Source organism: Suricata suricatta, chromosome 5, assembly GCF_006229205.1.
Source record: "Suricata suricatta isolate VVHF042 chromosome 5, meerkat_22Aug2017_6uvM2_HiC, whole genome shotgun sequence".
NCBI lineage: Eukaryota > Metazoa > Chordata > Mammalia > Carnivora > Herpestidae > Suricata > Suricata suricatta.
The window spans coordinates 2,594,369-2,617,891 of NC_043704.1; the positions used below are offsets into that span (position 1 = coordinate 2,594,369).

Sequence of the window (23,523 nt, forward strand, 5' to 3'; positions counted from 1 at the left end):
CCACCGCCGGTTCCGGGCGCCTTGCGCACGAGCCCTTCCCGCAGGCCCCCAGCCCGAGGACAGCCCCGCCGCACGGATGCCGCCCGACACGCCCCAGCTGCGCCCGCAGGAGCGTCCCCCGGCGGCCGGCTCGCTCGCTCTCGGGGCCGCTAGACGGGTGGCTCCCTGTCGCCCTGCACTCGGGGCCGTTTGATCTACACTTTACGGTGTAATCGTTACTTGACGGTTAGAAGCTTAAAAGAGTCCGGGGGTTATGGGAGATGTCCACGTGTGGCCGAGGGTTCCCTGTCTTCAGGGAGGTGTCTCCCAGTGACAGTATTCAGGTGGTTTTTCCCCGGTGGGCTTCCGTGCTTTGGAGGCAGGCACTTTCTCTGCACGATCGACCGCCCAGGCCGGAGCTGCTCTGTGGGTCTTGAGCACCTCTATTTCCTGTCTTTACTTTGTATCTTTCTGGTGGGTGGACTCACTCCCTGCGGGCTCCCTGTTTTCAGATCCCCGAGAGATGGAGTGCTGCTTCCTCTTGTCCCAGCAGACCTCCTTAGGGACACAGGCTGCGGCTCCTCTGGATTGGGACCCTGGCGTCATTCAGCAGTAGCTCTTTTCTCCCCCGGAATATTTGTCACCTGAAAGTCTTACTCAAGGCCTCGCACCCGCACACCTTCAGCCCCAGAGGACAGGTGCCTGTGGCGCTGCGGAGGCCCCCCACTACCAGGCGCTCTGGGCCCTCGGGGAAGAAGGGCCGTGGGGCTCCGTGGAATCCGGGTCCTGGAAGGGCCTCCTTGGAACGCCGGGTGATCCACAGAATCTGATTACTGCTCCTTCCCCTTGGCTTGTCCTCTGTATGCGATCTGGTTCTGTGGGCTCCTGGGTGTCCTGGCCCAGGGCGGGAACGGTGATGGACACGCGTGTTGAATGACCGCTAGCGGACAGCTTTCCTTTCCTGCAGGTCTGCTGTAATGCCTTGTCCCTGGTGTGGACACCACACCGAGTCAGAGTCTGAAAAGGCACATGACCTGTCAGCGGGCTTGGGAGGACGTCAGCTGGAAAAGTAAGACCGGTCCCTTTGAAAGTGCCAGGTTCTGGGAGGTCCACGCCTGAGCTCAGCTCCGTGTGTCTGCGTTGGGGCTGACGCTCCAGGAGGCCCCGTCCCGCCCTCCGGGCCCCCCGGGTTGCAGGAAGGAGCTAGTCCGAGCAGGAGACGGAGGCCAGAGGAAACCCGCCTGTTCAGAATCCACCCAGAGGCTCCGTGTTCTTCAGGTTTTTTATCCTATGGACACGGTGTCTCAAGTTTGCAACATTTCTGATTTCCAAGCCTGGCGGCCTGTCCTGGATACCCGGCCAGCCCCGAACCTGGGAAGTCGGGCCTCATTCCTTTTCTGGTGACGGCAGAGCCTCTGCCTGGTTTTGATCTTTCTCATTGAATTGGGGACATTTTACTTGAAGCAGAAGTGAATTGTGAGGACCTTCCTAGGACAACGTTGAGTGTGACTGGGTCAGGTACCTTTAGGAACTGCTCACACATGGGTGACCGTGAAGAGGTGGGAAGTGCCCGGAGACTGGGGGTAAAGAGAATACGTTACTACTTGAAAAGCTTGCTGAGTTATTTTAATAATATTCTGCACCTACTGGTAAATCATCATGGCCTTTGGTCCATAATTAATTCAGGGTTTGTGAACCTGCCCTCTCACCGCCTCCTCCTGACTCTCTCGGTGGGGGCTCCTCAGACCCAGGACTAAGTTAGTAAATCCCAGAGAAGTGTGCAGAGAGGTCCGCTGAGCCGGTAGTGGTGCTGATAATGTGAGAGTGACGGTGAGATCAGTCCCCTGATCGCAGCGGTTTGATTCCCTGTAGTAGAATTTATTAATCACGAAAACTGCCCAGTCTGAAAAAAATCCAGCAGTTTTATTCTATCTAAATTTAACTTGTGGCTTAGGTTCCCCCCACCCCCACCCCAACCGCTGGCTCAGTTCTCCACTGTGGGATAAAGACTTAGGTTTCTGTTCAAAGGTGTGTTAGGAAATAGGAAAGATATGGTCCTCTTCCAGCTCCCATTTAGTGGACAAAGTTAGTGTAGTTCCGCTGATTTGCGGGGTTTTTTGTTGGCTGTTGGCATCATGCCTCAAACGGCACGGACTATCCACATGGAAGTGTATACTGTTCGAAAAATAATAGCGCTCATCCAGATGGCCTGATCTGACCGGTCACTTCCTAGATTGCGTATTTTATTTTTCTGACTCTCTGTACTTGGGGTTTTACATCTGACATTATAAATAGTGGAAGGGGGGAAGGCAGCAAAACCCAGCAGAAATGTAAATGCTTTGAACCTTGTTGGGGTTAGACCCCCTCCCCCCAGGTTATGGTTTTTAAATTTGCACATTGTAATTTTCCACCCACCCTGAAAGTATGGTGCCTGTGATTTAACCACTCAGTTTGAGTACCAGAAATGTAACTTAACATGTCTTTTTAAAAATTAATTTATCTATTTAATTTTTTTAAATGTTTATTTTTGAGAGAGAGACACAGAATATGAACTGGGGAGGGGCATAGAGAGAGCGGGAGACACAGAATCCGAAGACAGGCTCCAGGCTCAGAGCTGTCAGCACAGAGCCCGACGCGGGGCTCGAACCCACGAACTGTGAGATCATGACCTGAGCTGAAGCTGGACGCTCAACCGACTGAGCCACCCAGGCGCCCCTTGTCTTTTTTTTTTTTTTTTTTTAATTGACGCACATAAATGTAGGTCTTGGCCTGTATTAAATTTTTAAGCCGCTTGCGAATCAGCAGTTGAGATGGGGAGCACATTTGTCCTGAGGGAAGCGCAGCTGTTTGGCGAGGGGTATTTGGAGGGCAGGGGCTGACGGTGCCGCCCCGTGTGCTCACCCTGCATTTTACGTGTTGCGTGTGCGCGCGCAGGTGTGGGTGGCTAAACCAGGTCGGCCTTCCAGCGTGACCGCGGCGTTTAGTGATCTCTTCCTCATCCGTGAGGTAGGGGTGGCGTAGAACCAATCTCAGGGTTGAGACGCGCTCCGAAGAGTAATCACTGAGCAGATAAAAGTTAACTGCTAAACCTTGATTCCTGCACTTTCTTTGTTCACAGTGACTTTAGCGGTTCAGTAAGTTTTCGTGGTATCTCTAGGTTAAGAAGAATATTTCATAATTGCATTTATTAGTTAGGTCCTAATACTTTTACTAAGGAAGTATTACATCTTAACAGTAGTTATTTGAGAAAACTAATACACATAAATTGGAAGGAACATTTTTATTTCATTCTTAGATAACCACAGTAACATATTAATGGGATGCTTGTACCTGTTGGGCACTGTACAACTTCTGTAGCTTGGGAGTCAGGTTATTGGACAGTGCCATCCTCTGGGTGGGTGGGTGTGTGTGGGGTGGGGGTGGTACTTCCCTCTCATAGCAACCTGCGGTATAGCGACGTTGTTGAAAGGAGTGTAGGACCTGATACTGGAACCGAAGGCCTGTGGCGGGGGGCGGGGGGGGGCGGTCCCTCTCCGGCATTGCTGTCTTCCTCACAAATTCAGCACGCTCTCCGATGGGGCCTCCGTGGGTTTGCCGAGGTGCCGGGAGGCACCAGGGTCCGTGGGTGGGAAACGCACGGTACTGGAGGATTAACTCTGGTGGATTTGAACGGATCACGGGGAGGTGAAGTCCCTTTTCTGTGTGCACTTTGCCTCCAGGCCTGATGTACAAGATGGGCTTCTGAGGAGTTTCTAGGAAAGTACGATTTGCTTTGTGCAGACGAAACTCCGGCGTCTGACTTCTCTTCCCCAGCCCTGCGGCGTCCGAGCTAGTGCCCCTGGCGGACGGCACGGGAGCGGCGCCCTGGGGGAGCGGGCCGGGAGGCCTGGTGCGCCCGTGGGTACCGGAGGCCAGAGGCGGTGGCCTGTCTGCGGGCGTGCAGGTGACGGCCTCGCGGCCGCCGTGTCATCAGAGCCTCTGCTCACGGGAGCACGGACTCGGCGTGTGGGTCACCGGGCGCCGGTTCCTCACCGCCTCTGGGCCATCCCGTCCCTCTGCCACCGGCCACCGGCCTTTGTCCCCCGGGCATACCTGTCGCTCCCACTGCCCTGAACCCTTGCCGAATATTTGGGTTTTAAATGGGATGTTGACGACGCCTCTCTTTCTCCCACAGCTGACGCCAGTCCAGCCCCAGGGGCCGTTGATCTCTGACGTTTATGTGCAGTTCCACGCCTGTCCCCCCCTCGCTGTGGCTCCCCCGAGCACCAGCCTGCGCCGCCTCCCCCTGCGCCTGCCCAGGCCGCACCCGGGGCTGCGGGGGTCCCTCTAGAAGAGAAGTCCCGGCATGCACACCCCCCCCCTCCAGGACCACACGTCTGCTTTGTCCCTCTGCCCTGGTGTTTTCTAGGCATTGCGCACAAGCGGAGTCCTGTGGCGCGCAGCCTCGGGGCGACCCTGTGTCCCCGAGGCGTCTGGAGGCCCGTCGTCCTCGCCTTCGGAGGCTGTGCCTCCGTCTGTAGCCCGTTGCTTTCATTTCCGGGTAGCGGCCGCCGTGGCGCGGGCCGCGGCCACACAAGCTTTCCCCCGGTTGATGGACCTTCGGATTGTTTGCACTTTCTAGCCATTGTGAACAGTGCGGCTGGAGCGTTTGCACGCCTGTCCAGGTGGGCGTGTTGTCACTCCCTGGGGGAGGGTTCTCAGGAGCAGGACTGCTGTGCCGTGTGATGAGCTTACGTGTAACTTTATAAGGAACCACTCCGAGGTTTTCCGAAGCGAGTGTCCAGCCTGCCGTCCCCACCGGCCGCCTCCCAGGGCCGCAGTCGCTCCGCACTCCTGTGGACACACACGCGTCTGTCTTTTCCATCGGAGCCATCCCGGCGGACGTGAGGTGGTATCTGATTTTGGTTTTAATTTGCATTTCCCTCCTGCCTCGTGAGTTTGAGCATTTTTACCAATTCTGAGTACCCCTTTGTCTCTCTTCTTTTTTTTTAAGTTGTTTTTATTTTAGACAGAGTGGGAGTGGGGGAGGGACAGCGTGAGGGGGACAGAAGATCTGAAGTGGGCTCTGCACGGACAGCGAGGAGTCCTATGCGGGGCTCGACCCCACGAACTGTGAGATCATGACCTGAGCTGAAGTCGAACACTTAACCAATTGTGCCACCCAGGTGTCCTTTGCCCTTTTTTTTTAAGTTTATTATTTTTTGAGAGCAAGAGTGCATCCATGCATGCGTGAGTGAGGGAGAGTCAGAGAGAGAGAGAGAGAGAGAGAGAGAGAGAGAGAGAGAGAGAGAGAGAGAGAAGTAGGGCTTGAACTCTTGAACAGAGATCATGATTTGAGGCACAATCCAGAGTCAGAAGCTTAACTGACTGAGCCCCCCAGGCGCCCCTCTTTTGTCCTTTTTTTAAAAATAAAATTTTTAAATGTTTTTATTTTTGAGAGAGAGAATGAGAGACAGGGAGAGACAGAGCGTGAGCAGGGGAAGAGCAGAGAGAGAGGGAGACACAGAATCCGAAGCAGGCTCCAGGCTCCGGGCTGTCAGCGCAGAGCCTGACTCGGGGCTCGAACTCACCGTGAGATCGTGACCTGAGCCAAAGTCAGATACTTAACCTATGGAGCCATCCAGGCGCCCCTCTTTTGCCCTATTAAAAATTATATTATTGTTGACTTATAAAAGTTCATTCTATTTGTCCTTTGTTAGTTCCATGATTTGTAAGTATTTTTTCCCAATCTTTGGCGGTCTTTAATTTTCTTCATGCTATCTTTTGAGGTACAAACATTTTTATTTTTGATGAAGTCTAGTTATCAGTTTTTTTTCTTTTGGGTGGTACTTTTTGATACTGTATCCAGGACCCCTTTGTCCAGCCCAAGGTCATCATAGTTGTTTGGGAGTGCATTTACATGACGATTAGTTCCCTTTACATGTTTATTGGTGATTGGACAGCTTCTGAATTACGGTTCAGTGGTGTTTAGTTTGACATGTAAGAGATAAAGCCAAAAATATGACTAAAACATGAAATAGTGTTCAGAAAAAGTGTGCATTTTATTTTGTATTTTATCCACATACATTAGTTTCCTAGGGTCGTTGTCACAAATTACCAGAAACCTGCTGCTTAAAACCACGGAAGTCTGTTTCCTCAGTTCTGGAGACCGAAGCGGAAAACCAAGGTGCTGTAGGCCGCGCTCGCTCCTGCGGCTGCTGGGGGGACCCCCGGCCTCTGCCCGCTGCCGGCCCACCGCTCCTGTCTCCGTCCCGTGGCTGCCTGTCTCACGTGGCTTCTCTCTCTCTGCGTTGCTCCCTGTCTCGTATCGGGACACGTGTCGTGGGATTTAGGGCCCGCCTGGATGATCGGGCGTGGTCTCATTTGAGATCCTGAATTTGATTACATCAACGAAGGTCCTTTCTCCAAGTCAGATCCCATCCACAGGTTCAGGGGGTCGGCAGGTGGATGGGCCGTTTGGGGGCCGAGTTCATTCCCGCGCCAGCGTCTGCTCTGGCGTCTGGGCGCACATCAGCCAGCATCCCGCGCGTTTCCCTGGCTTTCTGTTGCTGCCTCGATGGTGGAGGCTTGTCCTTGCTGATCTCCTGACGGGAATGATCCCTTGGCGTCTGGGGTTTGGGGCTCTAGATGGTGGCACGAGGTAGGATGGTACTTTGAGAAAGCGGACGTGTTTGGTAGTCTCTCTCTCCTTCAGTATTTCCCCCGGGGGATAAACGCCTTTACTTAGCTTCTTGTGCTTGTGTTCGCTGTGCTTTGTTCCTTCATGTTATTTTAGGTCCTTGTTGGCAAAATTTTAAAGAAAGTGAGCAGAGAAATTAGGAGGAAACTGACAACAGGTTTAGACCTTGGTTCCACTGGGAGCTCTTGTGTGTTTGCAATGTTCCGTGTCACCAGCGGGTCTGTTGAGCATTGGCAAGTAATTGCAAATGTTTTAGAGCTAAACTTGCAGGTGGAGCCTCGGACCTATAAGAACCCTTTCGGGCAGTGACCTTTGCCTCCACTGCTCACCGTTTACGGGCACGCAGAGCCGAGCGGGCCAGTGAGTAGGTTTCCAGGGGGCACAGGATGGCCGTCACAGGTCATTGTGCAGGTGAAGACGCCAAGGCGGGTTCTGCTGTGCCTGGCCAGGGTCCCTCCATGTTTGATGGCGCAGTGAGGGCCGCGTCCTCCCTACCACGGCGTGACCGAGGAGGTGGGGAGGCAGGCGCCATCGGCCCACACGGAAGGGGCGCTTGTCCCTAAAATTGTCCCTCAGTGAAAGCCCTTGCCATACAGTTGAGTAAAATAAAATTCTCGCTTCCTAAGTCCAAGAGCTGAGTAAGGCAGCCCCGCTAGGAGCCTTCGGGATGAGTTTTCCCGTTCTAAAATTGCATCCATCGCCTGGGAACGTGTCCTGACACCCCGCACTTGGCCTTAACTCTGCTGCAGGGCACCCTGTGCCGCCGGCGCCCTGGCTGGCCGGGGTAGGGTTGGCCCAGGCTCACCCGTGAGCAGCCGAGGACTCAGCACCTGGGACCTGGCCCCCACCGTCGTAGGGGCTTCGCTTACACCCCTGAGTGAAGACCCCAGGCCTTGAAGGGCCTACATTCCAGCAAGAGAGGCAGCCAATATGCACGGGCAGTAAATTATACACTTGTCATAAGTGCCGTGGAAGGAAGAAAAGGGCAAGAGAAGTCGGCGAGTTGTAGCAATTCTACTTTTCATTATGGAAACTTGCAGAAGTGTACAAAAGTAGCAAGAACAGTATGAAGGAGCCCTGCAGACCCATCACCCAGCTTGAGCAGATGGAAGAATTCGCCAGTCTTGGTCCCCATGCCCCCCAGTCCTGTGTTACTCTGAAGCAATTCCCACGCACCACGTAATTTATCCGTACGTGGGGGTGTCACGGCCTGAAGGTCGTATGTGGGAGCCCTGATCCCCGGGTGGTGGCACTGGGAACCGGGGGGGCTTGGGGTGCTGAGCGGCTTAGGGGCGGACGTGGGCCCTGAGGATGGCGTCAGCGGCCTATGACTCGAGGGCTCCCTTCCTCCTCGGGCATGGCAGGCGGAGGCCCCACCCGGGGAGAAAGCAGGCACCTGGAACTGAGTGGCCAGCACCCTGATCTTGGACTTCCGGGCTCCAGTCCTGGGAGAAAACAGATTGGTCTTGTTGGAGCTGCTCCTGCCATGGCGGCCGAGTGAGGACCGTGTGTGGCTTTCAAGACAGCAGGCCTGGAAACGATCGGGGCTGGGATTGTTTTATTTTAATTTTTTTAAGTTTATTTATTTATTTTGAGAGGGAGAAAGAGAGAGAGAACGAGCTGGGGAGAGACAGAGAAGGAGAGAGAGAATCCCAAGGAGGCTCTGTGCTCTGTGCTGAGCCCAACTCAGGGCTTGATCTCATAACTGTGAGATCATGACCTGAGCAGAAATCAAGAACTGGACACCTAACCAGCTGGCCACCCAGGCGCCCCTGAAAGGTCAGGACTTATAAAATCTGTATCACACCTAAAACACTTCCCTAATATCAAATACTCAGTGTTCATATATTTTTTAAAAATATATTTTAAATGTTTATTCATTTTTTTAAAGTTCTTTTTTTAAAAAATTTTTTAATGTTTTATTTATTTTTGAGACAGAGAGAGACAGAGCATGAGAGCAGGAGGGGCCGAGAGAGAAGGACACACAGAACCGGAAGCAGGCGCCAGGCTCTGAGCTAGCTGTCAGCACAGAGCCTGACGCGGGGCTCGAACCCACGAACGTGAGATCTGACCTGAGCCGAAGTCGGAGGCTTAACCGACTGAGCCACCCAGGCGCCCCTATTTATTCATTTTTGAGAGAGAGAGACAAGAGTGTGAGCTGGGGAGGGGCAGAGAGAGAGGGAGAAGGAATCCAAAGCAGGCTCCAGACCTGTGCTGACGGCACAGAACCCACGAACAGTGTGCGCATGAATGACGTGCCTGAACCCACGAACCGTGAGATCATGACCTGAGCTGAAGTCAGACGCTTAGCAGACTGAGCCACCCAGGCACCCCAGTGTTTACATTTTCAGTGTATCATCAATATCTTCTATTTTTTTCCCATCTTTGAATTAATTAGCGTACCAGTAAGGTTTGCAGCTCAGTGCTCTTCTGTCTTCAAATTTCGGTTTCCCTCCATCTCCGTTTTGTTCTTGGCAGTTTACAGAGGAGCCCAGGTTCCTTGTCCTGTGGCCAAGTCATGCTGGTCCCCCCACTTTGGGAGCTGCGTCCCGTGGTGTCCTAGGGCGCCATCCTCTGTCGTCAGGGCTCTGTGTCTCCCAGGAGCTGCGTCAGGTTTGGGTTGGATGATCATGGCGGGTCTCCATCGGGGTACGTAGGGTCCCCCAGCCTTTCACTGGTGGTAGCAGCCATTCTCCTGTCTTTAATGCCCTGTGCCTTGCGGAATGGTGGTATTCGAGTGTTGCCATTTCTTCTTTACGTGTTAGCGGAAACGTCGCTGGAAACGCTGTGTGTGTGTGTGTGTGTGTGTGTGTGTGTGCGCACACGTGGACGCACCTGTACTCTTCGGTTACTCAGTGGTGTCGTTTGCACAGGAAAGGCACACTAAGTGCCTTGTATTCGTTTCCTTTACGTACCGTTTTCACAATGAGTTGGTTCACTGTATCCTCCAGCGCTGATCAGTTAGCTTTTTTTTTAAGTCTCATTATAAATGTGAAGATTTAAACATACCTGATTTGTTTTAGTCCATTGCCCGTTGTTGTCTTTTTTTTTTTTTTTTTTTTTTTTGGGAGAGAGAGTGAGTGCAAGCACCTGGATGGGCCCAGAGAGAGGGGGACAGAGGATCCGAGGCAAGCTCTGAAGTGACAGCAGAGAGCCACATGCCGGGCTCGAACTCACGATCTGTGAGATCATGACCCGAGCCGAGCAGGTGGCCGAGCCCCCCAGGCGCCCTGTCATCCTTACCGCCGCGCGGTGTTCCGTCTCTGCGGTTAGTTGGCTTGCGGTCTGTAGGGACCTTGGCTGGTGGCTTTGGTCTCTGCTGTGTGACGTGTTCCAGACTCGTCTCCTGCCTCGGACCTGGGGTCAGCTGCTCCTCCAAGGAGCCCTGATTCTTTCTGGTGGAAAAAGGTTTTTCAGCACCCCAGTCTCATGCTTGGGCTTCTGGTTGCTGCCGGGTCATCTTTCCAGGGGGCAGAGCTAGGAGTTTAAAGGTAAAGTACATCATAAGTTCACACTGATCTTTTCAATCCAGTTTCAGGACTTAAGGATTTTAGTTAGCTGTTGTCTCTCCCGTACTTTCTTTCTTCCCACTCTGCGGTACTCGGGGATGAGAGAGGTAGAGCGTTCTAAACTAGAGCTGCGTCCGAATCCCCCAGAGGGCTTGCTAGAGCCTGACCCCGGGCTCCAGCCCAGCCCCTGATTCAGCAGGTCGGGTGGGCCTGGGCACGAGCATGTGTAACGCGTAACGCGCACCAAGGCGATGGGGATGCTGCAGGTCCAGGGACCACCTCACGCAGTGTCTTTCCCTCTGCCCTCGACCGTGACTCGTGAACCCAGACTTAGAACGTTTTCAGTAGCTCTCTGGCATTTGGATCTGCCGGCTAGGAGCGCAGACTGCCCCCCTGGTCCGACTTCTTTCTCGGCGCTTAGACAACCCACTGCGCTTACATTTAACTTCATTTATTGTATTTTTTTCTGATGTTTTTAGGGAACGCTATTTAAAAATTTAACTTTGTTTTGTAATAATATAAAATATTTACATGCTTTCAAAATCAAGTCTTCCCAGCAAGGGCATGTGGACAAGCAAGACGTAGTGTGTGCCTCTGTCTTCTCCACCCTGCCCCTTCCTTCTCCTGCGTATTCGCCTTCCGTAAAAAAAATTCATACGTATTTGTTCTTCCTTTTTTTTTTTTTAATTTTTTTTTAACGTTTTATTTATTTTTGATACAGAGAGAGACAGAGCATGAGAGGGGGAGGCGCAGAGAGAGGAGACACAGAACCGGAAACAGGCTCCAGGCTCTGAGCTAACTGTCAGCACAGAGCCTGACACGGGGCTTGAACCCACGAACGTGAGATCTGACCTGAGCCGAAGTCGGAGGCTTAACCGACTGAGCCACCCATAGGAGATTGCGGAACACACACACACACACACACACACACACACACACACACTTTCCCCCCTCCGACTGAGCCACCCATAGGAGATTGCGGAACACACACACACACACACACACACACACACACACACACTTTCCCCCCCTCACCTTTTTTCTCAACATCTCCTGGAGATCTTTCCTGTTGGTTTTTACAGCCCTGTAGATCTCTGTTACGTAGCTGTTAGTCGATTACTCGACCTGGCCCCCGTCCGGGGAGATGGATGGTGTCGTGTCTGGCTATTTCCTACAGTCCTGAAACAAAGAGCCTTGTGCGCGTGCCTGTCGGGACCGACCGCTTCACGGTTGCGGGGCTGCGCTAAACACGTGCTTTTGCTAGGTGTTGCTCACTTGCCGTCCACGGTGGCGCACCCTTTGGAAGCTGCAGCCAGGCCTCGCGAGAAGGTGGTCTTTGGGAGCCCCGGGGAAAGCGCGGTCTCAGGCGCCTTCTCCGCGGGGCCCCAGAGCAGGGGCGGGGCCCCAGAGCAGGGGCGGGGCTGCGGCAGGCTAGATCTCTTCAACTTGTGAATATTGATTCAAACTGCTACAGTCATTCTATATTTTCTTTTCTTTTTATTAAAAAACTTTTTGTTAAGTTCATTTTGAGAATGCGTGCATGTGCGTGGACACGCAGAAGAGCAGAGAGAGAGATTCCCATGCGGGCTCTGCAGTGTCCCCTCCGAGCCCAACGTGGGGCCCGAACCCACGAGCCATGAGATCATGACCTGAGGCTTAACGGACTGAGTCACCCGGTGCCCCACCCCACATCTTCTTTATTAAAAAATACGTAAGCCGATGAGGCCTAAGTCTTCAGTGTTCTTTTCTTAGATGCACTCCTCCAGTCCTCGTTCGGTCTCATCTCCTGAGTTTTAGGGTGTGTTTGATCTCCGAGTGCGAGAGAAGGGGACAGTCCTGGTTAGAATTGTTCACTCAAACCTTGTGGCGCTCTTGCACGCGGAAAAGGAAGACGACTTTGGGACTCTGTATCTTGCGATCCGTCTCTGCGGATTGGCTGCGGCGCCCTCCCCCTCCCGCGGATCACAGCTTGACTACCGCTGGCACAGGTTGTGCTTCTTCCCCTTTGATCACACCCCGGGGTAGTAACTGTTGTGTAGACTGGCTGCAGGGAGAGGGAGGTGCAGCGCTGGGGAGCGGCCAGTGTGCAGGGCGCAGGCCCCAGGCGCAGGCTGGGGCCGTGGGCGCACCCTGCACTGGAGCTGACTTGTGATTCAAGGCCCGTGTTTGGGCAGGACGGCTGACGGCTGGATAGGAGAGCTCTCCATCATCCCCGTCATGCTGACTGTGGGAAATGACTTTGCCTTCCCCTTGGCCTCTGTGGCACCGAGCTGGGGGGGGCGGGGGCGCGGCTCACTTGCTTCTCAAGCATGTGCCTCGTGACAAAGGGAGGGCGGTGTTGATACACAGAAATGAGGGGTCAGCTCCCAGTCATTTCGCGGGACAGACTAAACCTGGGTTTCTGCTTCTCGAATCTGAATCACATCTGGGTCTTGTTTGTTTTTTCTCATTAACCTCACTCCCCACCTCCAACCCGCAAATGTGGAAACCTTTTATGTGCGGACACTCGGGTAGGGCCACGGGGGGGTTTTCTATATTCTATGATTACGCATCTGATACCAGGTTTCCCCTGAAAGAGCTGCCGGTGAGGAGCATTCTCAGTTTCATTACGGTGCTGACGGCACACAATGTATAGCAGCTGTGCACCGCCCCGTCCTCACGAGACCTGGGACGTCTTACTGTTTGAAAGTCCGTTGTACCGACAGCGGTTGAGCAATCGACCCGGTGTGGTCTGTGGGCCTGTGGGCAAGTGCGTGCAGCGTTCGGGTAACTGACGGTGCTCGCTCTGTGTCTCTCTCTCTCTCTGTCACTCTCACCCTCCCCCTTGTTTTCAGACGGGAACGCACTGCCTACCGCCCAACCTTAGCTTGCTTCCGTAGCCACACACCTAAAGGATGGCTCTTCCCGAAAACTTCTCTGTAAAGCAAAGGTTCGATAAGTTATATATTTCCTCTGACGGATCTGTTCAAAGATAGACTCATCGAATCCCTTGCTTAGAAGGGCCTCGAAGTTGGTCGTGCGTTCCTCGTCCAGGCACCCCACGGCTGGGTAGCCTCCAGGGTCCCGGCGAGGTGGTTCTCAGAGGCGGGGCACTCCGTCCTCCAAATGCAGGAACCTGTACCTTCAGCCCCGCCGCTTCCACAGAGCCTCTGTGCAGGTTAATTAGCTCAGTAAAGTGAAGGAACGAAGTCACCCCGAGCCGTAGGGAAGAACGTTGGGCGCAGAGGCGGGTGGCCTGGAGGTGAGTCAGCCCCAGCTTTGGGGCTCAGCAGCTGCTTGGCCTCCAGCAGCTTAGGGAGGTGCTTGGGCCTCGGTTTCCATTCGCCGAGCGGGGCACGTGTGTGCCCGGGGCTGAGGTGTCCGCGGCCACCGTGCTGTCTGCGTAGGGACAGTGAGTGGACGGCCCCTCTCTGCGCCCACTGGTGCCAGGCCGTGTGCGGCTTAGCCAGGCTGCCCGGGCCCTCTGAGGAGGTGCTGTACGCAGGGCTGTCGTCGTTGCCGGCTGAGCGCCCCCGGTTCTCTGTGTACAACAAAGTACACGGACTCAGGGCCTTAAAGGAACACAACGCATTATCTTAGAGCCGTGGAGGTCGGAAGTCTGGGCGTCACCGGGCCAGAGTCACGGGGCCAGCGGGGCTGATTCCTTCTGGAGGCCCCGGAGGGTGGCGGGTCTGCCCAGCATCCAGGGGCCACCCGCGTTCTTTGGCTCGAGGCTCCTCCTCTGTCTTCAGGGCACCAGCGACCAGTTCAGCCCTTCTCAGGGGACCAGCTCTTTGGTCTGGCTCCTCTGCCCCCGCCCCCGAACACACCCCGTGAGGCCCTTGACCCAGTGGGCCCAGGGGATCACTCGGGGTCATCTCTTCATTTAAGACCACGTGAGCGGCCGCCCTCCCCGTCTGCGCCCTGGCCGTGGGAGGGGGCGTGTTCGTGGGGCGTGGGGCTCCGGACGCCCTCCCACGTGTCTGGGGGGACATCGTGGGGCGTCATGACTCTACGGGTAGTACGCTCTGCGTCCTTCCCAGCTGGAGGTAACTGTCAGTGGAGCCTGGTGTTTCCCCGGAGGCCTGGTTTACGTCTGTCTCGCACTGAAACCCCATGTGGTGACGAGCGCTACCGTTCAGTGCCCTGTTCAAGCCCCGTGTCATAACCGAGTCCTGAAGTCTCAAAAATGGCTGCGTAAGCACGCTAGGAACGCCAGCAACGACGACCGGGCAGCTCTGAGCGCAGGTACGGACGCTTTGCTTTCAGGCTAAGGAGAGCGCCTGTATGTTACTTGGTTCAGACATCCGTGCTCCCGAGGTGCAGAGAGCGGGCACCCCGCCATCTCGTCCCTCAGCGGGGCCCCTTTGGACGGTTTAGTCTGGACACAGACTTCCAGCGGGCACAGAGCCGGCGGTTCGTCCTGTTTGAGGCATTTCTGCACAAAGCAGGACGTCCTGAGGTCCTCCCCTCGGTCAGTATCAGCCTCATACCGATTCTGCCCCAGTCGCTGTCTACCGTGGTGACTGAAAAACCGGGGGCCCCCGCGGGGCTCGGTTGGTTAATCCTCTGACTCTTGGTTTTGGCTCAGGTCATGACCTCACGGTTCCTGGGTTCGAGCCCCGCTTCAGGCTCTGAGCTGAGTGCAAGGAGCCTGTTTGCGATTCTCTCTCCTCTTCTCTCTACCCCTTCCCTTCTCTCTCACTCTTTCTCAAAACAAATAAACTTAAAAAAAGAATTAAGAATCTGAATTTCAAAAATGTTTTGACACTAACTAACTTTGTGACTTTGTAGTACTGGGGACCCTAAAATAAAGGTTTCATGCTTGAAAGGACTGAACGCGAACTTTTCCAGTGCTCCTCCGTTGCCGGAGCGGCAGAGCAGCGGTGAGGGGCCTGGCCGGGCGCCTGCGCGGTGTCCGCACGTGGGGGCGGGGCATCGGGCCGCTCTTAGCTGTGCTCAGACTCGCGTCTCAGTGACGGCATCTTGGGTCAGAAAAGACTGTAGCCGACAGGTTTCTATCTTTAGTTATGGTCGACTTTGAAGATTAGAGTTGTTTCAGAAATAGCTGTTTTCTCACTGTCGGAGGTCTAGAAGCTGAGCGATGCATCTGTGTCTTTAGTTATATTTTGTAAATTGGACACATCACTGTCCTTTTCGTGTTGATTTAAGTTACCAATTACTTTCTCCGTATTGAGTTCCCAAGCCCGTCTGTTGTAAAGGGATAAGAAAAATGTTGAGTTTATTGACATATGACCCAGTTATGCTTAAATCCCTGAAATCATATTTTTCTCTTTCTCTCCGTGTTTCATTAGTTCTTACCTGCTTTTAGAATAAAAACTTTTAAGTTATGTGAGTAATACAGAAAACTGTATACTTGTAAACATTTCAGAGGACAGTACTAATTCAGGACTACGGAAGGTCTGGCCCGTCACGTGACAGGAAATCCGGTTAACTACCCGTGCAGGTGATAAGACAGGCCCTCACACCGGCGCCGGCTCTGCCTGTCTTGCTAGTGGTGCCTGACCTGAACTCTTCTCTGCAGGTGCGGGCGGTGTCCCAAGTGCCTACGGCCCTGTCTCGAGAGCGAGGCCCTGTCCCAGCGTTTCCGTTCGTGTCTGAGTGGCTCCTGTGTCTGCCCTCGCCTGCGGGTGCGCGCCCCTGGAGTGCTTCCTCGTCCTCCCTCGCCCTCCCTCGCCCTCCCGTCCACGCATCCCCTGTAGTGACCAGAACGGGGTCATACGTGGAGTCACACACGCAGGGAGAGAGGTTTATGTAATGGGATTATGCTTCGAATTGCCCTTAGTAATTATTTTGAAATGTCTCCCCCCTCTCTCTCTTTCTCTCTGTCTCTGTCTCTCACTCTCCCTTTCACAGACACATACACATGGATCTTAGTTGTTGCAATAAATACTTTGAGTTTACTCTTTTAATAGGCTGCTTGGGGGTGGAAAAATAAACACGGCCATTTCCTGATCAGGGTTCTCTAAACTTGAGCACATCAGTCTTAAGCCTCATTTTTGCTTTTAAAAGCTACTTAGAAAAATTTTTTTAATGTTTATTTATTTTTGAGAGAGAGAGAGCATACGCTGGTCAGATCAGGGCCTGAGGACCCTAAAGACCTCATTTAACTTGGCTGCCTCTTCAGAGACCTGCTCTCCACACACAGTCCCATTCAGCGCTGCTGGGCCTGGGCTTGAACGTGGCTTTGGGGGGGGGGGCACAGTTCGGTTCAGAGCAGGCCCCACAGTTATCGTGCTGGTTGACCTGTGACCTTTTAAAATTAAATTCAGGACACAAATTAAACATTTATTTCACGAGAGGATGTAAGAAAGTTAGTCTCCATTTACACGAGGTTTACTGTTGTAACAGGCTTTTCCCGGGAGCTCGCTTGGGCACAGGGGGTGTTCCGCTGTTCGCTCCGTGGACACATGTCGTGTGTCCCCGGGAGGCCCTGGAACGAGGACGGTGGGCACCAGGGAGACGGGAGAGCGTCCGAGAGGTCGTCCCCAGTGCTGTGCTGCTGAAGGGTGGTCGTTTGGGTGCGTTAACCTCGGGGCGGCGGGCCGGGGCCAGAGGTCCGAGGCGGCTGTGTGTTTTCTGTAGTGAGTTCCAGGGTGGCTGACGTAAAGCGTAAAACCAAACCTGTGGCGAGAGGGCCCCGAGGTACGGGTGTCAGGTCTCGCCCCGGGTTCTTTGTGTGGCCACCACCTCTGTATCCTTCCTTTTCTACTTCGCAGGCAGTCCTCCGAGGCCCAGGAGGGGTGGCGGTGTCCCCAGGCCCAGTCAGCTCGTAGGTGGTGGCAGTCTGGTGGCGTGGAGCTGGGCCGGGCCTCGGGCTGTCTGCGCCGTCTGCTCCCGTGTCCGCTGTGTGTCTGGTCCCCTCGCCCCCGCCCGCATGCTCGGCTGCCTGGGGACCTGGCTCCTTTCAGCGGGGACTCCGTACCCTTCTGTGGTTTGGGGGATGTGTTTTGTTTTGTCTTGTCTCGGTTCTTCAATGTTCGCAATAGCAAAATAAGCAAATGTGTTAATGGCCCACATCAATTCCCAATGATTTCCTTAAGATCAATACAAAAGCCATTTGGATAATGGTTTTGTTTAAAGTTAGAGGATCCTCGAGTATAAGGGTTTGAGTCATCTGTATTAAAAGGTTCTTTTTTAGCTTAAGAATGATGTGGCTCTACTATGATTTGATGAGCTGATGAGCGCTAATGGACCTTCCCGGTCCCTAGAGCTGGGGGCGGGGGGGAGCTGGTTGACCCGGGCGTGCGGTCCCCGGTTCCCAGCCAGGCCCCGCTCAGAGTGCACCAGCCTCTTGCATCTGGCCTTCCCGGGTGTGAGGTCGGGCTGTGTTCACAGGCCTGGGCGCTGCCCGTGAGCGTGAACCTGAGCCGCTAGTGAGGGCCAGCGCAGAGGAGGCCCACCCGGTAGTCCGTGTGTCCCGTGCACGAACAGTGTCCCGTACGTTTCAGCTCCTACCAGCATCTCTGTGCTTATTGCGTTTATTCTAGTGAAGAAACTCGTGTTCACTCTCGGGGTTTCCTTTTCTGCCTGGCATTTGTGGCTGTTCTCCTGAGGTGGAGGGGAGCGATGCCTGTGGGTCACAGTCCCGGGAGGTGGCTCCCCCCTCCTTAGCTCTGTGGCCTCGGGCAGGGCGCTCCGCTTCCCTGATCCCCGTTCTCCGTGGGGAAGGCGGCCCCTGCCTCGTGCAGGGGCTGTAAGGGGGAAGCTGGGCAGGCGCGTAGGGGAGAGCAGTTCCTTGTTTATTTATTTGCTCATTTTTATTTTTGAGATCAGTTATTTAAAGGTGGGGAACGATCTTGTTTTGTGATGTCCTCTTGCTCAATACAGAATTGTCTGCAGTTACCAACTCCGTGAGTCCTAGAGCCTGCGTTGTCCGCATTCACCTGACAATGTTGTAACCGCCTTTCTCTCTCTTCCTGTTGTAGGTGCTGGAGATCAGAACTTATTTACCTCTATTTACCCCACGCTTTCCCAGCAGCTGCCAAGGGAACCAATGGAATGGAGAAGGTGCGGCAAGTTTGAGTTTTGGCTTTATCTCCCTCTTTACTTTTCAGACGTTTCTGTGAGCAAGTGAGGTAGTCAGAGTTAAAGCCTGTGCTGTAAAGTGCACTGTAACGAACTGAACACGTCACAATCTGTGGGCCTCACTCTTTAAGGACTGTGTTGATTTTGTGACCGAGACAGAGGGTTGTAGAAAGGAGACCGGTCTTTAGGGTTCAAGGCCGTCCTGTATAGGAATGACGTCTGAGGCTTCCTGGTGCGGCTGAGGGTCTCGGAGACGCGGACAGCCGCCCCGCTGGAACGTGTCTCCGCAGGGCCGCCCTGCGCCCGAGCTCCTGTGCGTTTTCCTGAAGGACGAGGAGTGTGTGGGAGCCGTGACACGAGAGCCGGGGAGCGGCCAGATGGGCCGGCCGTGGTCCCTTCCTGGGTGATTGTCCAGCTCCTGACCTGTTCGGGAAACTGCTTTCTGCTCAGATTAAACATGATTTCTGGACACTGTCCGGGTTTTGACTTGTCAGTTCAGGAAGTCTGGTTCTAACGGGCTGTCACTCGGGCTCACCTCGGGCTCACCTCGTCCCCGCTGTCGACGTGCCGACCATGGCGTGCTTCTGGACTCCGGGAAGGGGAGTGTGGCCTCTGGGTGTCACTCGCCAGGGCTGTCTGTGGGCTCCGGTCTCGTGCTTGTGTCTGACTACAGCCTTAGAGGGCTGTATTTATTACTAAGTTTGATGGGAAGGGCGGATAGAAAGTGGGAGGATTGTTCACCCCCTGAGAGGCCCGGTGCCGTCAACGAGGGAGACGACCCGGTGGACGGACTCCTGTCCGGACAGATCCCTAATACATGCCATTAAACATCCAGAGAGAGGAGCGACAAGAGCTGTGTCCGTGAGGCAAGAAGAGGGGTGACGAGGGGACCAGGAGGAGCGGTGTGGATTTGGTGTGCTCAGCTCTCGTGTCCCCGAGCCGGAGGGAAGGACTGAAGAGGCGTGAAGGCGCAGGCACGGGGCGGGGGGTGATGCGGGGGTGACGCCGCACCTTCCCGGAGAGGGAAGAGAGATGGAGGCCTCGGAGAGAAGGCCGAGCCCCTGTGGCTGCAGAGGCGGCTTCCAGAGAGGCAGGTGACGGGGCCCAGGGCGGCCGCCGGCCAAGGCAGGAGTGTGCTGGCAGGGGCCAGGTGGCGCGGCCGGAGCGGTCACCCGCCTCCGCGGGACGGAGGAGCCCCGGCCCCGTGCGGACGTGGCAGCGCAGGGAGCTGCGGCCAGGGTCTGAACAGGTGCGGCCACGTCGCGGAGCTCAGGTGCCAGCCCCGCGTCCTGGGACAGGCCTCGGGTGGCCCCGGGAAGAGACCTAGCCTGTCCACGGTGCCTTCCTGTCCGGATCAGGAGGCCTGAGGGATGTGGGCCGGGGAGAGGGGACTGGCGGGCTGGCCGAGGCTTGCCGTGCGGGAGGCACTCCGGGGTGGACGGTTGGGCCGGAGAGCTGGGGCGGCTGGGGAAAGCGCGCTGCGGCCAGAGCGCGTTGCTGGGCGCAGGCGCCGGGGGCTGCACGCGTAATACCAGGGGGGGCGCGGGAGGGCCGTCGGGAGGGTGCGGGGCGGGCAGAGCTGGGCCTCATCTGCCTCACGGACCGTGGACAGCCGGTCTCATCCTGTCTCGAGGTGTTGGAGGAGACACGTGGGTGGCACTGTGGCCCTGAAAGCTGTCCATCTGGAAGCTGTGAGCGTGGATCTTTACGGCGTGAGGATATCGGGAGACTGTCCTGGCGTAGCAGGGGCCCTGCGTCTGGTGACAGGTGTCCTGAGAAGACGCAGGCACGCACAGGAGTGTGAGCGGAGGCGGGGGGCCGCCGCTGGCCTGAGGGTCCGCCGGCCGAGGACTGCCTTGGTTTGCCAGGAGGCAGGAGGGACTGAGGCGTCTCCCTCGGGGTTTCCCGAGGAGGCCAGCGCTGCCACCGCCTTGAGCTCAAACTTCTGGCTTCCTGAGATGTGAGCGAGGCAGTGTTGTGTTAAGCATCTGGGCTTGTGGTGGTATGTGTCTGAGCAGCTCTAGGGTGTGAGCACAGGAGGGGAGGGGGAGAGGCTGGGCCGGGCAGCCACTTGTCAGTGTGAGAGAGAGAGAGAGAGGCTTCCGGATACCGTTCGACATGTTAAAGGAGGTACGTGTGGCTCTGATGAAAATTTACAGTTGGTCGAGTAGACCTTGTCACTAAACTTGAAGCCAGAGCTTTACTGGATGCTGTGAACAGGGGTGTGGTGGAGCGGCGTCAGTGAGCCGGAGGACGGGGCTCCGCAGCCCTGCCGGGAGTGCGGGCCCGAGGACACGCTGGGATGCGGGGACAGCCACGGGTGTTGGAACAGAGGCCAGAGAACGGGGGCCAGGCACCATGTTCCCTGCGGCGGATTGGAGCTCAGCTCACCGAAAGTCCAGTGGCGAAAGCGACCACTGTCGCCCAGAGCGTGTGCCAGGAACACAGACGACGGGACACCGAGGCGCGGTCTCTACCAGCCTTGAAAGTGCAGCGGGGCCGCTGCGCTTCTCCGAGTGACGGATGCACCTTCCTGCCTAGAAGTCTATGTGAGTCAAACTTGCGTGCAGATCAGGGGGCCCAGTCTGCGCCCCTGCCTGTGGGCCTGGCTGACACGGGACCGAGGAAGTTTGTCCCTCGAAGGGCCAGAAGCCAGCAGGGGCCAGGATCTGTCGCTTCTGGCCACTCTAGGCCACACACGTGTACTCCTGAGTGCCATTCACGACGCGGACATGGTCAGGAAAGAAATGCAGACAACAAACAGATCCTTTCTCAGATGCGTGTGACCAGAAACCGGGCTGCTCTGAAAGACGAAAGGACACATTGCAACAGGAGGGAAACAACCCAGAATTTGAAGGAGGAAGAAGTGGCTGCCGGCAGAGGACTTGGGAAAATATTTTGCTGAAGTTAAGGTATCGGCCCTTTTAAAAACTGAAACATGGAAGATTCTAGATGTGGGGAAGCAGCAGAGAGAAGAAGGTACTTGTGTTCAAGGAAAAGATAGACATTTACTCTTGTCTTCGAAGGAGCAAAGTATGCATGTTAGACAATGACAGCATCACCAACAGCAACATGGAAACAGATATTTGAACTTCCAGACCAGCGGAGAAAAAGGGGGGAAAGAGAGAACCTGATTGGTCTCCCAACGGACAGGGAGAAGCAGGGAGCCTGCAGGGAGAAGGCCCGAGTTCGGGCGTCCGCACGGGCCTGTTGGATGTGGTTCTGCACGCTCCTTAGACTGGACGAAACACGCACAGTGCAGCTGTGGGAGGCTCCGAGGGCAGAGAAGAGACCCCTGCAGCGTGGTGCACTTCGACAGCGCCCGGCGTCCGCCCCCCTCCCCCCTACAGCCGCACCCTGGGTGTCTGCAGCGGACTGCCCTCTGTGTTGGATCATACAGGTGGTCGCACAGGTAGACACACAGTTTAAAGCTTTCGTATCTTCCAGCTGCGCTTTTGGGAACCTCTCTTCTTTTATAGTGACTTCTTTTTATAGTAAGACTCCAAGTAAAAGCCATTTTCCTCAGAGGTCTGTGTGGTTGCAAAGAAGCCCTGTGGTTAGGTAGAACATGGTCCTGCGTGTGCCACTGAGTGAGGGGGCAGACTTACGGAGAGGCAGCTTTCATAGGTGAGTTTGAGCCTGGTCGAGATCATTTACGGGATTTTTCTGGACAGAATGTTGCTGTAATTCAGGGCTAATAGCTTCTGTGTACTTCCAGACTTACAGATGTGATTACAGTATTGTCGGATTTTCCCCTTTTCTTTCTGCTGAACATTTCCTCATTTTCCTTAGTGACTCTTTAAAAATTGTTTGTAGGTCCTATGGCCGTGCTCCAAAGATGATTCACCTGGAATCCAACTTTGTTCAATTCAAAGAGGAGCTGCTACCCAAAGACGGAAACAAAGCCCTGCTCACTTTCCCCTTTCTTCATATTTATTGGACGGAATGCTGCGTGAGTATTTCTGTAGGGAGAAAATTACGAGAAAATTGGAACAGGATTGAGAATTCACGGGTTGAGCTTTTGTTGCGACAGCTCTGATTAATCAGCTTGACTTGTTGACATGTGGTGTTTCGGTGTGCTCGCTCCTCCGTTCCTCGGCCAGACGTCTGGCTTTGTCCTTCCCCGTTTCTGCCCTGGTCCAGTGCGTTGCCCACTTGGTCATCGCCAGGTTCAGTCTTCCTGTGTTTCAAGAGCCTGTGAGCTCCCTGCACCCTCGTGGCCGCTGGGTATTGTTCACGTGCACCCCGGGCTTCCTTTTTGAGCGCCCTGTGTTCACGCTCACGGTTACGTGACCTCGTGACCCTCACTGGTCCCTCCTGCTGGTGTGCAGGCTGAGGTCGGGGACTGTCTGGCACCGCGCAGCAGACGCTCCAGGACTACCCGAGTGACGCTCCGCGTCATAGCCCTCACGTGTACGTGCAGTTGTGTGTGTGTGTGAGCCCAGAGAGACGCTGGTCACTCATGACAGACCTCTCGTGTCCTGAACTGAGGAAGCCCGGTGGGTCCTCTCTGCCTGTCTGTCCCAGCTCTAACAGGCATTTCGTGGGATGGCGTGCACGCCCGTTCCACACTGTGGCAGTTTCACCTGGATCTGAGCACCGGAGGTAGTATTATATAAGCGTTATGATGAGAAGGGGCTGGAAGCTTCTTGCCCTGGCTGGTTTTGCCTCATAGCCTTCCCCGGTGGAGACGGTCACATGGGGCGGGCTTAAACCTCCAGCGTGAGCGTGACATCACGTGGGGGACGTTGTCCCCAGGGAGCTCAGCAGAGGTCAGCGCCCAGGGCTGCTTTCAGGATCTGGGCCCCCGGGCACCCTCTGCCTGCCTCAGCCCGAACTCTAGACTCCCGGAGGGGAAGCAGGCATTCCGCACGAGCCGTATCTGTACAAAGAGCCCGTGCCTAGTGCGGCCCACTTACCAGGAGGTGGTGGGAACCTGCTCCCAAGCCGTGTTCCCAGGCCTTGCCCAGGGTCCCTGCCGTGAGTAGGCCTGCGGATGGAGACGGCCGTGCGGGGCCCGCGGGCTGACTGCCCCTTCTCTCTGCGGCCACTCGGTGGCTGCGTCAGATTTGATCTTGTGGTCAAGGTGTCTCCGAGCTGCAGTTACTGTTTGCCCCTGGCTGCTAGTAAGCTATCTCTGGGGGCCACTAAGACCACAGGATTATCCTGCCCCTCATCCAGCCCTCCCGCTTAGGCTGAGCGTCCAGCGATGATTCTTCCTGAACCGGCCTTTCTTGGGGGCTGCAGACACACTCCTCCCGTCGGGTCAGCCAGTGCTCTGCCCCAGGAAGGCCTGTGTGGACCCGACTCCTAAGGCGTTGTCGCCAG

The 23,523-nt window shown here is 55.3% G+C and overlaps 1 protein-coding gene across 1 annotated transcript in view; it reads left to right on the top strand.

Moving 5' to 3' along the window:
* The first annotated feature begins 993 nt into the window (after window positions 1-993).
* Window positions 994-23,523, top strand: part of TRAPPC10 (trafficking protein particle complex 10) — a 72,802-nt gene continuing 50,272 nt past the window's right edge. Inside the window, 3 exon segments of the mRNA XM_029938855.1 lie at window positions 994-1,048; window positions 18,096-18,177; window positions 22,012-22,147. Of these exon segments, the coding sequence (XP_029794715.1) occupies window positions 1,009-1,048; window positions 18,096-18,177; window positions 22,012-22,147 (258 nt within the window). The 5' untranslated portion in view covers window positions 994-1,008.